At 44.2% G+C, this 17,500-nt stretch overlaps 2 protein-coding genes across 4 annotated transcripts in view; both read right to left on the reverse strand.

Annotated features, from left to right (window-relative positions):
* Positions 1-8,599, reverse strand: part of LOC137783711 (metal transporter CNNM3) — a 10,297-nt gene extending 1,698 nt beyond the window's left edge. The window contains exons 1-11 of one of the 2 annotated variants that reach the window (XM_068573952.1): positions 7,833-8,599; positions 6,743-7,077; positions 5,952-6,128; positions 4,985-5,142; positions 4,611-4,754; positions 4,345-4,503; positions 3,896-4,065; positions 3,649-3,745; positions 3,192-3,322; positions 2,525-2,651; positions 1-663 (exon numbers count right to left, since the gene is read on the reverse strand). The exon at positions 1-663 is cut by the window's left edge and continues 1,698 nt beyond it. In XM_068573952.1, the coding sequence (XP_068430053.1) occupies positions 614-663; positions 2,525-2,651; positions 3,192-3,322; positions 3,649-3,745; positions 3,896-4,065; positions 4,345-4,503; positions 4,611-4,754; positions 4,985-5,142; positions 5,952-6,128; positions 6,743-7,077; positions 7,833-8,564 (2,280 nt within the window). In that variant the 5' untranslated portion in view covers positions 8,565-8,599 and the 3' untranslated portion in view covers positions 1-613. Of the gene's footprint in view, positions 2,024-2,524; positions 2,652-3,191; positions 3,323-3,648; positions 3,746-3,895; positions 4,066-4,344; positions 4,504-4,610; positions 4,755-4,984; positions 5,143-5,951; positions 6,129-6,742; positions 7,078-7,832 lie in introns of both variants that reach the window. The other variant, XM_068573951.1, reaches the window with a different exon arrangement.
* Positions 8,600-9,827: 1,228 nt separating this feature from the next.
* LOC137783452 (metal transporter CNNM4-like) overlaps positions 9,828-17,500 on the reverse strand; it is a 16,311-nt gene continuing 8,638 nt past the window's right edge. For both annotated transcript variants that reach the window (XM_068573388.1, XM_068573387.1), the window contains 2 exons: positions 15,950-16,125; positions 9,828-15,313 (listed from right to left, as the gene is read on the reverse strand). In XM_068573388.1, the coding sequence (XP_068429489.1) occupies positions 14,768-15,313; positions 15,950-16,125 (722 nt within the window). In that variant the 3' untranslated portion in view covers positions 9,828-14,767. The remainder of the gene's footprint in view (positions 15,314-15,949; positions 16,126-17,500) is intronic.

Raw genomic sequence — 17,500 nt, forward strand, 5'->3', positions numbered from 1 at the left:
AGTATAAACTACCTCTGAAAAAGTGTTCTTGGCCCCCCCGCACACACACACACACACACACACACACACACACACACACTGTTATGTGAGGGTATAAAATAGTGGACGTACCTTACAGCTTGTAAAATAGCTTAATACTATCAGCAGTGCACAAATTTAACGTGCAAATCTGTTTTTTTGTGTTTGTTTTAAGTGTCTCAAAGGGACGGATGCATCAGCACACACACACACACACACACGCACGCGCGCGCACACACACACACACACCTTTGGCACCCAGACGGACCAAGCGTGAGGAATCATGACGAGTTCAGTAGGAACCCGGAAGAAGAGGCGTGGCCAAATTAAAGTAAAATGTGTGTCTGTGTATCTCTACACATGAAGTCCAGAGTGTATAAAACAGCATGAAATAATAATGAAAATCACAAAATGAAACAAAAGGAATGAGGATGGAGACGCTCTACGTAACAAATAAACTCTCTCACTCCAGTTGTGTCCAATAACTACGATCCAGCCATAAATGATTCATCAATAATAATAATAATAATAATAATAATAATAATGAAACAACAAAATAAAAGTCTCTACTCGTTTGGAGCCGGTCAGAACTGCATTACCCATGAGCCTCCTCTTCTGTGGAGCTCTCCTGGGCGCAACTGCTACCTGTGGAACCCGACCAATGAGAGGGAGAGCTGGGGTGAGTGACGGGGTGATGACATCATGGCGAGCACACAGGGAGAGGAGGGGGGCTAGACTGAGGTGGGCGGGGCGGGACGCGAGAAGACGGCGCAGGAGAGACGAAGAAGTTTAAGAAGAAGAAGAACAGAGTTTGAGTAGAAGAAAAAGAAGAGAACGACCAGAGTTTAAGAAGTAGAAGAAGACGACGACGACCAGAGTTTAAGGAGTAGAAGAAGAAGCCTGAAGCCAGAAAACATCATTAAAACGCTGTTAACTTTTTAAACATTTCTCATAACTTAGGATGTTAGGACGGCGTCATACGTTAAAATAAGGATTGTAGTTTTTTTTAATAACTTGATAAAAATGAGTTATTTTTAATATGCATCTAAGGGGATGAATAATGGATTATTATATACTATTGTGATTTTAATAGATTATTTATTTGCATTTAAAGGGATTTTTTTTAAAAGGTCGAAACTCCATTAAAAAACATATTTAAACTCTTAAATCTATTTTTTTTATTAAATAACCCCAAATATGGGCTGAAAAAAAATTAAAATTAAAAAAAGTTATTAAATTCTTAATTCATGAAAAAAAATAATCTGAATATAATTCATCTCAAATCATGTGTGAAGATATTAAATACTGATTTGAAAAAAAAATCTAAAAATATCAATTTGCACCAGACCACTAAAGTTAATAAAGCTAATAACGTTGCCACTCTTATTATTATTTGTTTAACTTTAATTATGGTCTAATGCTTTGGAAACACAGATCCCATACTCTGGGGACTTTACAGGAATGTCTAATGTTATTTTTTATTCATTGTTTTTTGGGCAAATTATCTCCATTTATAATAATTGAATTGAGTGGAGCGACGTTCCGCCTGTGGCCCCGAGCCAGAGGCCCTCTAGAGCCTCAACGATGTCATCAGCTAACCAGACAGACACAACGTTTACCCGACCGAGAGGGAGGAGAGAGGAATTCTGGGAAAAGCAGAAACTAGTAAAAATTAAACGGAGGTTTACAAAAACACTAATAAAAACACACGGAGAGGAATTAAGAATTAAGAAGTCTCGTGGAAATCAAAAGCAGTGACTGGGACGACTGATTCTTACGAAGTAAAAGGGAGAGAACAGTCTGGTCACGCTTCCAAGAGGAGGAAGAGAAGTGTGTGTGTGTGTGTGTGTGTGTGTGTGTGTGTGTGTGTGTGTGTGTGTGTGTGTGTGTCTGTGTGCGCGCATGCGGCAGACGAGCTGCATTTTCGTTTTACCTCATGCAAAAATAAATAAATACTAACAATAATTCTCAATGGTATCAAAGAATGAAAAGTTTACAGGGAACTCTGGATGAAGGAAGAGGAAGAGGAGGAAAAGGAGGCACGAAATCAGAGGGAAACAAGAAAAACAGAGAAAGAGGAACAGTCATTACATCGTTCAGATGAAAGCGAACAGGAAAATGCAGAGAGAAAAATGTACGACATAAAAAGCGTAAACACCAAAACGCCTTTTTTCTTTGGCATCGTTCCTTTTTAAATAATAAAACACAATTTACATTTTTTTTTATCTCCGAGATTATTCACATCAATTTACAAGTCTATTCTTTGATGATATTCAGTTTTCTTTCTCCTAAATTTACAACTTTAATGAATAAAAACAATAACTCTGGTCTGCATAAGTGAACGATGGCACAACCAACCTGTCAACCTCTAAAACGTTAAGCCATATATATAATGGAGTTAACATACGTGTAATATATCATTTACATGAAAGTCGTCCTCAGGAAGAAGCGGTTTGGTGAACACGTGGTCGTTAGTTTTTGCAGCTGCAGGCGGCCGGACGCTCACCTTGTTGAGAGTTTCTGTCGTTCAGCAGCTTGGTCTGGCTGTTGGGCAGGATCTTGATCTCAGGAGGATCTGGACTCTGACCGACCCGCGATGCCATGAGGGCGTTCAGGTACTGGAGACGAGTCACCTGCCGAAGAGAGAAACACTAACGGCTCAATACACGGTGTAATAACTGTGTAATAACTGTGTCACAATATAATTAATCTCTATAAACCACATCTGAGTTCATATCATCAGCAAACAGACATTGGAAGCTGCTGCTGTTAAATAAGCAGTTTTCTAAAGGGACCCTGGTGCTCAGAGACGCTACCGCTTCTGTCCACAGGGGGCGCCAGAAACAACATAACATGAAAGTTTCTCAGTGCTTTACTTGTATTGTTTGTTTTGTGCATGTGTGCGTTTGTCCCCCTCGTAACACAACACACAGTGTTGGGGGAAGTATTCTTTACTTCAGTAAAAGTACAAACACCACACGAAAAGTATGAATCAGCTCATTTAAATGTGCCAACAACTTCCGTCTGTAACAACTGCTAAACCCAGTGTGTAGCTGAAAACACACACACCTACACTTACACACACACACACACAGACAGACTCACACACACACAAAGATGCACACGCAAACACAGACAGACACACAGACACACACACACACACACACACATACCCGTATGAGCTGCAGGTCGGTGAGCGCTCGGACGGTGTAGTCGGGACAGTAGCTGGACGGACTCGTGGCGTCCGCTGACTCAAAGGGATCCCTGGGAGACTGACACTGGGTTGACACTGGAGACTGGTGCACTGCGCACACACAGACACACAGACACACACACAGTCAGCACAATATCTGCAATCCTGCAACTTCTTCTTCTCCTTTTTGCAGCCATGTGCCGACTCGTCTGAACCTCAGTTATGTAAACAATGATGACGTAACTGTAAGGATCCCAGAAACTCTATTAATATAGAATATGTTATATGATGATACATAATAAGAAATACACATTTGTGTTCATGTGACGTGTGAGTTAGTCTAAATATCTATAGCTTTGTATAAAAATCACAGGAAATGTTGAATTAGTATTTTAATGAAGGATTATTTTTCATAAAGGTGTAATTCATGGTCTCACCTGAAGAGGGCAGCGTTAGCGCAGAGACGCCGTAGTACGTGAATGCGCCGTTCTCAAACTTCAGCCCCTCTTTACCGATCTCCACCTCCACGCGGCCCTGAACGCACCACGCAGGAAGCACCGACACGTCAACGTATTTGATAAAAAGTGATGTGTTTACTGTCTATAAATACACTGACCATGTAGAAGTACCTCAATCGACCACCCTTCTGAAACAGCGCTACTGTCCCTTTAAGAGATGACGTACCTGCAGCAGCAGGATGAAGTAGTCCACCGGGTGGTTGCGCGTGTAGAGATAGTGACCCGGGCTCAGCCGGTTGTTGCAGTCAAAATGCACTTCCTGGTTGACGCTGGGGTGACGGAGCAGGTGGAACAGAACCTTCTCCGTCATGCGGCCGGGGCTGAAGTGCGACACCTCTGCAAGAAGTAAAAGAAATAATTACGTCCTGTCGGAGATTGAGGCCTTGAACTTGTGTTTACAATGTTTACTGAGGGAGTCCATGAAGAGGGAAGTAGAGTCATTTATATAGACTTCTATACAACCAGATGAGTCGCCCCCTGGTGGTCAGGAGAGAGAATGCAGCTTTAAGACACTTCCGCGTTGACTTCACCTCGTCAGAAGCAGGGGATGAGAACCTTTTCAATGGTTTTGAACACACAGGGACTGCACACACAGGTGTGCCGGAACAGACTCACCTCTGGACAGGAAGCGGTGCGTCGCCAGCAGCAGCTGCGGCGACGTCCTGATCTTCGGTTCTCCTTCCGGCGGCTTGAAGAGAGAGAACTCCTCGGGCGCACTGCGAGGCTCCAGAGGAATCTCCAGCGGAGCGAGAGGACGCTTCACTTTCCGCTCCACTAAGGGAGGATGAGGAGGAGGAGGAGGAGGAAGAGGAGGAGGAAAACTTTGATGAAAATATATTGGACGCTGAACTAATGAACAGGTTTTAAATGAACAGACGTACGGTAGCCGTCAGACTCGTCCAGGATCTCAGACTTGATGATCTCCTCGATGACGTCCTCCAGCGTGACGAGACCCAGAACCTCGTAGAACGGATCCCCCTCCCCCTCGTTGTTCACCTTCTGGACGATGGCCATGTGAGAGTTGCCTGGGAGAGGGAAGGTCACAGAGAGGGAAGTGACTCCTTCATTAATGAGTAAATAACAGTTTTCTACTTCACCCCTGCAGGTTTTATTTGCTATACAGGAAGTTGTTTTTAATGCACATAACTTTACATCAAATGTGTCACGTCATCATTACCTTCTGGGGCTTTTATTTTGAAGGGGATGGGACAGGATCAGATTTGACAGGAAGCCAGTAAAAATACTTGTTACACACCTTTCTTGAACTCCTCCAGCATGGCGTCCAGCTTGGTGTCGTTGAACACGTAGTGCAGCGGGTGGTTGTAGAACTTGGTGATGGTGGTCATGGGGGTGGAGTCGTCCGGGTCCACGAGCGCCAAGTCCTTCACGTACAGGATCTCCACGATGTTGGACCTGAACACACCGTCAGAGAGAGTGTGTGTGTGCGTGTGTGTGTTACTAAACCAACATCAGGAGGTTTAAACAATAACAGTTTCTTTCTTTCATTAAGAAAAGTTTAAACATTAAACTTCTGTGTTTCTGCTTCAGAGGAAAGAAAACTTTTACAGGAGCAAGAGGGTTCTTTTACAATTTCAATCCCAGAGTATATTCTGGTTTCTTTCTCCTAAATTTACACCTTTGATCTAAAGAAATATATAGTTTTTTTCTTTCTTTATTCTCCGAGAATATTTATTTTTCTTTCTCGTAAAACTAAATACTCTAAACAATAAAATAATGTATTTTCAACTTGAATCTCTGAGAAAATTCAGTGGCTTTCTCCTGAATTTAAAACTTTAATCTAAAAATATATTCTGTGAAGAACTCAATTCGTAGATAACATTCTGTTTTCTTTCCCCTGAATGTACAACTTTAATAAATGTTTTACAAAAAATCTTTTTAAACTGTAGGCAAAAAAAAAGAAGGTTTTTTTTCTTCTAAATTTACAACTTTATTCTGGTAAATTGTAATTTTTTTGTCGTCTCTGAATACTTCCTCTGAGCATTTTATGATAAACTGCAATGCTGATGAAGATGTAAACATATTGTAATACCTCTAAAATATATGAAAATACCACTGCAGTGAGAACCAGAAGGTTCTGCTGGATAACATGAACCACAAGGTTCTGCTGGATAACATGAACCAGAAGGTTCTGCTGGATAACATGAACCACAAGGTTCTGCTGGATAACATGAACCAGCGCTGTTTGTGTGCTCGCGGCCCACCTCTCCTCCTCGTAGATGGGCACCCTGGTGTAGCCGCTCTGCATGATGTCAGACATGGTGGAGAAGTCCAGCAGCACGGAGCTGGGCAGCATGAAGCAGTCCTTCAGCGGCGTCAGGATGTCCTCCACCGTCTTGGTGCGCAGCATCCCGCGGCTGAACTCCTCCTTCACAAACTCACTGGGCGGGAACGCAGGACAAATGAGGATGGGAACGCAGGGGTTACACACACTCACTCTGACCGATGGGTTTACATGACTTTTAACCAAATGTATGTGACTTTTAACCAAATTTATACGACTTCTAACCAAATTCATACGACTTTTAACCAAATTTATACGACTTTTAACCAAATGTATATGACTTTTAACCAAATGTATGTGACTTTTAACCAAAGTTATACGACTTCTAACCAAATTCATACGACTTTTAACCAAATTTATACGACTTTTAACCAAATTTATATGACTTTTAACCAAATGTATGTGACTTTTAACCAAAGTTATACGACTTTTAACCAAAGTTATACGACTTTTAACCAAAGTTATACGACTTTTAACCAAAGTTATACGACTTTTAACCAAATTTCCTTGACATGTAATGAAATCTGTGTGTCAACAGTAAAAAGTGATAAAATGTAGTATTATAAGTAACAATGAGGATTCAAAACATACAGTAAATCTTAAAAGACACAAATGAATGAGAGACAATAGTTTGATTAAAAGAATAAACACGTACGAGCACTGATGGCTCCCTAGACCGCGGCATCGAGCCGCCGTGTCCGCTCCCCTCACCTGTACGGGTCGTTGACGCTGGTGCGGATCATCTCCATGGCGCGCTCCCGGATCCCGCAGGTGCTGATGTCCCTCCTCAGCGCCAGGTCCAGGATCAGCCCAAGAGGGCAGGACAGCGGGCAGGTGAGCACCAGGCACACCTGAGCCAGCCAGGTGAGCCCCGGCGCCATCTGGAAGCCGTAGCCGGAGCACAGGATGTGCGGCGCCAGCTCCGCCACCGCGAAGATCAGGAAGCCGCCGGCGAACACGGCCGACACCACGGTGCCCAGGGCCCGGTACAGCAGCACGCCGAGCGCCGAGTGGCCCACCGCCGAGAGGAAGAGCAGCGAGCACGCCTGCAGGGAGAGGACGGTCACGCTGAGGTACTCATGGAGTACTCTGTGCTATGGAGTACTATACTGGAGGAACACTGAGGTACTCATGGTGTACTCTGTTGGAGGAACACTGAGGGACTCATGGAGTACTCTGTGCTATGGAGTACTCTACTGGAGTAACGTCAGCTGATGCATGTTAGTACACGTGTACCTCACTGCGTCTCACAGGGAAATATGAATACTATGAATATGAATACTGCACTTTAAAACCTTTATTTTCTGGTTTCTTTACAGATCCTGATTATTTACACAATATTTACAAATAACATACTAATAACTATGCTGCATATTAAAGTGATGAGCTACAATCATTGTTATAAAAAATATTAAAAACATGATTCTGAGATGATGTACTTTTACTTTTGGTACTTTGGAATGCAGAGTATTTATACACAGTAGTACTGCTACTTCCTCCGTCATTTAAAATACTTTACTACTTTAATCTTGGAAATTGTGGGGTTTTTTTGTTTGTTGTAAACCTGTAATGACATTAACATATTATAACACACACACACACATATATATATATAAATAAAAGATACATAACAACTATATAATGCCACATGAAAGAGATAAACAAAGATGATTGTATTACAATAATACAGAATCCATTGTGCATAAGTACTTTAAGTACTTTTGAAAGCAGGACAATGGAGTACTTCTACACGGTAGTAGTATTAGTAGTACTAATAGTACTCTGCCGTCCCGGTACTCACCAGGAAGTTGCCCCTCCTCCTGATGGGCTCCAGCCGCTTGGCGGCCCGCTTCTCCTCCTCGGACCCGCAGCTGTGGAGCACGTAGAGCTCCACGGGGTCCAGCCACAGCAGGCTGAGGTTCACGACCCTCAGCAGCGCGCACACGGGCAGCAGCGCCACGATGAGCACCGCCAGACCCCACGCGGGGATGTGGTCCGGCGGCAGCCCCGTGTCAGTGTTGATCCGGAGCCTGTCCGGGCCCAAGGACGCCCATTCCCCGCCGCTGTACACGCACAGGTGGTGGTACGTCTCACCCGCAGCCGCCGCAGCCGCCGCCGCGGGGGCGGCGGAGACGCTGCCGCCCCCCCGCCGCCGGACCTCCACCGTAACCAGCCCGCTGTGCGCCTCGTCCGGCGTGAAGCCGCCCGTCACCTGGAAGGAGGACGCGCGCCGGCTGGACTCCTTTACGCACGGGTCCGGCGCGTCCCCGACCGCCCCGGCGGCTCCGCCGGCTGCCCCCGCGAACGCCACCCACGGCCAGCTCGCGTTCGGCCGGGTCCCGAAGAGACGGAGCTTGAACGTGGCTCCCTCTGGCGCCGAGATGATCCGGTGCTTCATGCACACCAGGCCCGCGGGGTCCTCCAGCCGCAGCCCCAGAACCGGCGGAGCTTCCCGGCCGCAGTCGCCGTGCCCGATCCCGCAGAACAACAATATCATGCACGGGAACCGTAGACCTGCCAAGCTGGCCACCATATTGGAATTGGCTCGGCCTGGCTCTGCGCGCGGGTCATGTGACTCCGGTGGGCGGGGTCGCGCCGGCCAAACAAACAAAAACCGAACGCGGCAACTGGGCTCCGTGGCGGCCATTTTGGTTCTAAGGCGGAAGTGCTGTTGGGGCTCGATTCTGAACGTTTTCTTTTCTTTTCTTTTACTCCTACAAACCAAAGAATGGCCGTCAGTGTTCACTCTCAGCCAATCAAACGCCAGGAAACAAGTTCTTTTGTTAGATATAAACAAGTCATTCATCGCTCCGTCAAACTCAACACACATTGAATCACTTAAAACTGTTCATCACGAATTTTTAAGTGAACGTTTTAAAGGATTTATTTATTAAATTTAACGAGAAGAAGTCTTACAAATGAGGATAGAATAGACACAGAGTGGTGTAGAAGTTAAAATATAGTATTACATTTAATACAGCAGTGTGTTTAGTGAATAAACCAAATGTAGTGAATGTATGCACAATCACTGCGCATATACATATATATATATATACACATATATATATATATATATATACATATATATATACATATACATTTATATATATACATATATATACATATACATATATATACATATATATATATATATATATATACATATATATATACATATATATATACATATATATATATATATACATATATATATATATACACATATATATATATATACATATATACATATATATATATATATACATATATATATATATATATATATATATATATATATATATATATATATATATATATATATATATATATATATGTGTGTGTGTGTGTGCTTGTGTGTGTTGAATCTGGTTTCCTCGGAGGCGGTGAAGGAGAAGACTGAACTCTTATTGAACACGATGTCCTCCTCGTCATCTCATCGTTGTGTTGCATTCGAGGACCCTCAAGGACGGTGGTTTGAGCTGCTGAGGTACAATGTATTTGTTCGCTTCACTCAGGAGACGTAAGAGCATGAACTCCTGAGGTGCTTTGTGATGTTTCTCGGGTCATGCTCTGATGAAGGACAACACAGCGAAGGAGCTCCGATGGCTTCCTTCATTTTGGACTATCAGAGGTCAGAGGTCAACGACACCGAAAAAAGCATCCTTTAAAATGAGCCGCCTTTGGACTATGGCGCGCTCAAAGTCATACTTTTGAATCTGTGCAGAATAAGAAGTGCATGCTGGGTAACAGCAGACAGAAAACCCTTCAGACACACGTAATCAGACAGAGACAGGTGTTCTGTAGAGAAATATATCTCAGGTTTATTATTAACCTCGTAGATCTTCTTCCGACGCCGTACAGCTTATAAAACAGTCTGTACACATTGCTTTGAGTTACACTGCTGCTCCATCTTCTCAAGCATTGCAACAAAATCAAGAAAACAAACTCTCACCGGAGTCACACGTGTCACAGCCTCGTTTGAATATGAAAACATGCCAAACCGGTCTCTTCTTCACTCCGTGGGGAGAAGAAGAGGAAGAATAACTGTTTATAGAGTTTAGAACACGACTGGATTCAAAGTATTGCTGCAACGCTCAACTATAAATATGTTTTCTCTGTATTGTGGAGAGCATCTCTGCTGAACCCGAGCGCTCTGCGTGCAAACCAACCGGGATAAAAAAGATCATGTAACATGCAAAGAACATGTGCTGTGGAGCTCTTCAGCTATTCAGCTCCACGAGCACGAAAGCCGACACAAGTCAAACAATCCATGAATGATACACGAGTGTGGAAAGAAAAAAAACACCCTCGCTGAACTGAGAACCCAGCAAATATTTAACCTTGGTGCAGGTCTAATCATCACAGCGCTGCAACAACACTGCAGGAGCTGCTGATAAGCCCCGCCCTCTCCCCTCTGGTCCCGTGACAGACAGAAAAAGGCCCGAACAATAAAAACGGATTAAAGCGGATTCGCACCGGCAGTCAAAGCTGCAGGAATTTCAATATTTCCAACCCGGCGGGAGAGAAGTCTAGATGAGTGACACACGAGATGAGGGGCGAGGGGACGAGGAAGTGTGGGGAGGAGATGAGGAAGAAGGCTGGAAGTGAAGGATGAACATATTTATGTTTGCTGAGAAAAAAAAGAAAAGAAGAAAGCTTTGGTTAAAATATGAAATGGAAGACAGACATATGAGGAGTTATTGTTTGAGGTCAACTCTGTGCAATGTTTATTGCTATTTTAATGCTAACAGAACAATGGAAACACAACTTTAAATAACATCCCATCTCTCGTTATAAATAGAGCTATTTTCTCTCCGGCGTCCGTCTCTTCGTATTTACAGTGAAACCACAGCGACAGCAGCAGGGAGCCGACACCGAGTTCCTGTGAGACGACGCCGCGAGGAGCTGGAGGCCCGTTTCAGACGCCTCAACCCCCGAAAAGGAAACAACAAGGATAAATACAATGGTTACAATAAATACAACATCAATAAGTAGAACACTTGTTTGCACATTTCCCAGTACACACACTGGTAGTCACACAGCCAACCAGCGGCTTCACTGGGAACCAGCATAAGACCAGTTGCTACATGAGACCTATGAACCAGCAGGCAGGTCTACGTTTCATTAAGGCTACGTTTCTACCTAGTGAGCGGCTTCCTCCTCAGGAGTGAAACTGTACGCTTTTCACAGAGTGCCGATCTTCTGTACGGCCGGATGCTGCTGGTCGGGACCCGGGGTGAGGACGGAGCTCTGAAGGGGAACGTCAGGAGGTCTGGAGACCAGACGCTGACTCCTTGAAGAGCTCAAGAGGTGAGGAAACAGCCCAGTCGCCAAGTAAAAACAATACATGTTTCCATTGCATGTTTCTGCAAACCGCCAGGTATGAAGACGAGAAACAAACCCACGACTTTCACCCAGGAGGCCGACGTCAATGTTCCGCCTTTACTTTCCGCTTTTTACGTGACGCTGTTTCACTGCTACGTTCTACAGAACGTCACGCTGTTTACCTAAAACACTGTCAACGTAACGTTGCATTGTGTTACATTGTTGCATTGTAACATTGTTACGTTGTTGCATAATACACCATTGTTTCCATCGTTAGGGTTATTACATCATTGTTTCAACACAAACCATGTTCAGTCATGACCACGCCCCCTTCAGAGACAGGAAGTGTATTTCTGACCCTTTGGTGGAGTTTCTCTCTGCTGTTCAGGCGGAGCCTTCAAACTACAGATTATTGGTTGGTTCCATTTTATGTGTTTTTTTTGGGAAGACAAGATAGTTGGATTTTGATATAAAAATATAAGGAAATATATTGCATACATTGTTGAACAACTCTAAAAGGATCAAAAATAAAAATACAATGTAATCTTGAGTTTAAACAGTCGTTGTGCTTATGACGTGACGCTGACGGCTGATGAAACATGTTTTGTTAATTAAGAAACGTGGACATGGCATCTTGTGGTTTGCTTAAACGTTCAATGGAAACACGGCAACTGGGTTGTAAGAAAATAAACCTCGTTTGTACCTTTTAAATGACCTTTGAATGACCTTTAAATGCTTTGGAATATCCTCTCTCCTCAGACTTCAGCTACGTGACTCACATGTTTAAAGTGTTTTTTAAACCAGTGCTAGCTTATACAACGGTTGTTCCCTTTCTCTTCTCTCTTTTTAAATAAATCACAATATCATCAACAAAAATAATGAACTTCACAGTCACTTCGACTCGTCTCCGTGCCGCTGAGGAAGAGGAAGATCACAGCTCTTTGTCTCTGGACAGCTTCATAATTTACAAACACAAATGAAGCTACTTCACATTGTTTCTAAGACACACACACACACACACACACAGACACACACACACTCCACACTCACACTTGTCTAGCTCCAGGAAGCAACGAGGGGTTAAACACCACGAGTGTGAAGACATGCAGCAGAATGTTTGTTGTCCATTAAACGTCGTGGCGTCGTTGTGCTTTCAGTGTTTCCAACATTCACGGGTCAATCCTTAACCGGCTCACCGCGGGGTCAAAGGTTAACACACACACACACACTAAAGATACGCCGAGAGTCCAGATATGTACCACTCTCATATCTGTCCGTTACATATTATTCGGGGAAGAAGATGCAGAAACAACATGTCCGTTGGATCCGTGCAAAGAAGTGAAGTTTGGGTTTTGATGCCGGACTTCTTCTGGATGCACAGCTTCCCTAAAGATGAAATAACTTAAATAACCTGCAGATGTTTAATGTTTAACCTTCGGGCAGTGACGCGCTCGTTTCCAGCCTTTGATGCTAAGCTAACAACGTCCTGGCTGTAGCTGCACAATCATCTTGAAGCACTGTCTGCTCGGCGGCGCTCAGGTGAACAAGCGGAGACGTCGTCACTTTAACGGACGACAACTCATGTCTGCAAGAAATGCATGAGAACAATATTATTTCCTAAATAAATAATTTCTTTGAAGCTATGATTTGATCAGTTGGTCCACTGCAGGCGTGAAACACAGCGAGACACGGCACAGCATGAGTAACAGAAATGTGAATTATTAATCTCTGAGAATGTTAAAGGGTTTTTCTCGTAAATTTACGTCAATTTCGAAAATTCTGCCTTTTTTCCCCCCTGCATATTTTTTTTGTGGCTGTAATATTGCAATATATTGTTACACTCTTTGTGCAGTAAGCATGACACTGCTTTAGTGTTTTAAACAAACAAGGACGCAGTCGAAGTAAAACTATCGGTCTGAGATCACAGTGAAGATCTAGAGGAAGGAAGGCAAAAACATAAATACCATCTCTATTATATAAAACAAAAAATGTTATATAAATATATATATATATATATATATATATGAATGAATAAAACAGAAAATAAATATTCTAACGTCACTCCTAAATAATTTAAAACACATATTGCCTTGGTTAAGAGGTAGGCCATGATGACGCCTTCACGTCATCGCTACTAGTAATATTAATATTAGTAATATGAATTACGCGTGTAATCCTGGGTAATTCATATTAATGTGCACTATTTTCCATCGCATGCATTCATTTATTTCATCCTATAAGGACGCCGTCGGGTTCAACTCCTTTCTGTTGTGCTTGAAAAACAATTCTAGTTAATACATTAATTAATATACAACACTAGTATTACTTCATTGTGCAACAATCTAAAAAATGTGATTTAATTTGCCAATTGTATGTTTACAGTCTGTATTTTTTGTTCTTACATTCAGTTTTGTTTTATATTACACCTCAGAGTATATGTGTGTCCCACTTTAATGAGTGCTTGCTTTCATTTAAATAATCTTTCATTTGAAGAAGCTGCGTGACCTCTTAAGAGACAGAAGGTGAGATTCGGACTCCATAAAAAACGTCTGGAGTCATGAAATATAATATTTACGTACCATTTTTGTGGAGCATGAATATCATATCGTAGTGTATATAATAATAAAGTGGAATGTTTTAACTTTGACATAAATAAAGACAGAAGAGACGGAGTGACTCAATGAATTTCAAGCTCAACAGAAATCAATAGAAACCCAACGGAAAACTGCAGCAAAGTTCTGTGCAAAAATATTCCAATGCAACCAGTAAGACCAGCACTGGTCTGCTCGCCAAAATAAGAGGCCGCTCTATAAATAAACTCTTACTTTTTTAAAATAAACTTTATAGTTTTTGGAAGTTTTGCTCTTTGGAAAAACAAAACATGTTTTTTTTCTGTTTGTGACTTAAAGGTTCAGAGATTTCTGCCTCTGAAAGATAAATAACAGATCATTTTTAAACAGAATGAAACATTTTTGGGACGTATTTGTTGGCTCGATTATACTGAACGATGGTGGCCATGTTTGTTTGGTTTTCAGAGCGAGAACTTGGATCATCTGAAGCCCGTCGGCCTGCAGATGATCCACAGAAAAACTGAGTAATTGTTTCTGTTAAAACTCGTCGCTGCTGAGTAACTTTTCCACTGAGATGACAAACTGTTTGTGAACCCGGTGAACCGAACTGAACCTTCACAAACACACAAGGTTCCCTCTCGCGCTCGCCAGCGTTCCCTCGTTCCTGTCGTCTATCCTGAACTTTTTTATTTTTATTCATTGTCGTGAGGCGGAGGGCGGCATGCAGGACGAGATGAAAAGAGGATCTGTGGTTAGGAAATACACATGAGGTGCTGATCCTCAACGAGCAAACAGGAAGTAGTGCGAGCGGGTCGTTTTGTTCCCCCTGAGGGGCTGGAGGTCAGATGGTGCTCTCGGTGTGTGCGTGGCTGATGGTGTGGATGGGGTGCGCCTGGCCGTGGCTCGGCCTGCGCGGCGGGCCCACGCAGTTCTGTGGCTCGCCGAGCAGCGTGGCGGTCTCCCCCGGCACTTTCTTCGGAGACGGCGGCGGCGGCTGAGGCTTCGGGGCGCCGGAGGACGACGGAGTCGGGTTGGACGCGCCCGCCGTCGGGCTCACCGAGGACCCCGCGGGGGGTTGGGCGAAAGGGGCGTGGTTGCTCGGAAGGGGCGTGGCCTGGGGCAAAGGCTGGCTCGGCCTGCGGCTGGACGAGGAGGAGGAGGCGGACTGGGGGAGGGCGGTGCGGCTGCTCGCCGCCGCCGGGTGGAAGTTAGACGGCGGGCGCCTCGCGGGAGGCGTGGCCAGCGGCAGCGGGGCGCGGAACCCCGGCGGCGTCACGGGCGGCAGAGACACGGACGTGTCCAGACGAGTGCGGCTGCCCTCCGGGGACTGAGGAGCGCTGTCCAGCCGGGACGCCAGGAGGCCGTTCTGATACTGAGCACGAGTGATCTGAGGACGACAAAACACCAGTGATGAGACCAGTACTGACCAGTACGGACCAGTACAGACCAGTACGGACCAGTACGTAGACCGCGTAGCAAGAATATGACTCACTACAGCCGGCAATGTCCAGAATCGACCACTGCAAGGCTTTTGCAAGAGTCGAGTCCTTAAAGTTACGAGGAGCTTTCATGTAGTGTTGGTTCTGGCGCCCCCTGTGAACTAAAGAGGTAGTGTCTCTGAGCGCCAGGGTCCCTTTAGAAAGTAGCCCAAACAGCCTCCTCTTCTTCTTCTTCTTCTTCTTCTTCTTCTTTCCCATTAATCGTTTGCTGACCCCTCAGATTTACCTGGTGACCTTTGGGAGTCTTCCGACCCCTATGTTGGGAACTCCTGCACTAAAGTACTTGACTGAATATAAGGTAGTTAAAGTTTCTACAAGAATGACGTCACAGGACGACACCATGATGACACCATTACCTCATTGTGCAGTTTTACTGCACAATGAGGTAATGGTGCCCTGTACCTGTAAGTGAACGACCTGAGTAGCATACTGGTACTGGTACTGATACAGGTACGGGGACAGGCACAGGTACTGGTACTAGTACAGATACTGGTATTGGTTCAGGTACTGTCACGGGTACTTACCTTGACAAACTGCAGGTCGGTGAGAGCTCGTACGCAGAAGTCCGGTATGTACTGGAACGGCGATCCCGGGATCTGAGTGACGCTCCCGCCCACGGAGACGTTTTCCGGAGCGCGCTCCGTGCAGCTCAGAGACGCCGAGCGGTTCAGGTTCCCCGCGTGGGACGGAGAACGGAACTCTGGTGGAAGGGGGGAGGGGGAGAGTGTGAGCGAGAGGCCGGGGAGGCGAAGAGAACAACAACAACATGATGGAACACAAACATTCATTAATGTTGACGCCAGACATTAATGGTCCACGGTGGGAGAGATGGGAGAGGTTCATGATACAAAGAGAGAGACAAACGTGCCGCCTGCGGGAGACGGAGTGCAACGTTTGAGCAACGGCGGGAGCTCGGAGGAGGAAGCGCTCTCATTGGCTGCGATTAGTGATGTCACGGAGGGATTGGGCGAGGGAGGAGGGGGGGGGGGTCGTTAGTGCTTAAAGGAATAGTTTGACTTTATCTGTTCCCTCGAGAGTTAGAAGAAAAGATGGACACCGAAAATGTGGAACTGGCTTAGCTTAGCATAAAGAATGGAAGCGGATGTTAACTGCTAGCCCGGGAAAGCGCCTCTAAAGCTCACAGATTAACACAGTGTATCTTGTTTTTTTTAAATTTTATTTAAAAGAGAGGTGAAGTCCCGCCCCCTGCCACTTCCTGTTCATTTTGAACACGCGAGCTGTTTTCAGTCTTTATGCTAAGCTAACTAGCTGCTGTGCTATTGTCATATTTGAAAAAGGACAGATAAGAAAGTCAAACTATTCCTTGAACTGGAGGTCTCCAGTCAGATGAGCCGACTCTCTTCTTGTTGATAAAACAGAGTAGTGAATAACATCTGACCACATCTTAGAGGTTAAAGGGTTAAAGGCTCCTCGATCCAGCAAGTTGTAATCTGATGATTTCTAGAATAAATACTCAATTAGACATGTAATCAAATAAATCCTCAGAAATTCGACCGGGGATTAGATTGTTTAATTGATTAAGAGCAAGATTTTTTAAAAACGTATTTATCCTTTAAATGTTTTGCCAGGTACATCTATTTATTTCCATCTTTTCCATCTGTGAAAATAAATAAATTAAAAGGTTTGTTGTTGTGATACTCACTTCAGCCACTAGAGGCCATCGTTCACCACGAGCTCATGGTATAACAACTTATTCATGTTTTCCTCCTGCTGAGTTTTATTTTGAAAAGCTAGCATGTGATACTTTTGTTTAGTATTTATGAAGAAATGAAATAATCCAACACGGACATGGAACAGTTCTAACTCAGTCCTATGAGGTCAAAGAAAAAATGAAAAGAAAACAGTTTTTATGTTGATGGACTTGCTGGATCAGAGCTGTGGAGAGGATGAGACGAGAGGAAGGTCATGAAGAGGACCCCTTCTCTACCTCCCTTCTTCCTTCCTTCTCTACCTCCCTCCTTCCTTCATTTCTTCTCTACCTCCCTCCTTCCTTCATTTCTTCTCTACCTCCCTCCTTCCTTTTTTTTATTCCTTCTCTAACTCCCTCCTTCCTT

The sequence above is a fragment of the Clinocottus analis genome, unplaced genomic scaffold, assembly GCF_023055335.1.
Source record: "Clinocottus analis isolate CAN_PGR_092001 unplaced genomic scaffold, fCliAna1.0.p SCAF_13, whole genome shotgun sequence".
NCBI classification, from domain to species: domain Eukaryota; kingdom Metazoa; phylum Chordata; class Actinopteri; order Perciformes; family Cottidae; genus Clinocottus; species Clinocottus analis.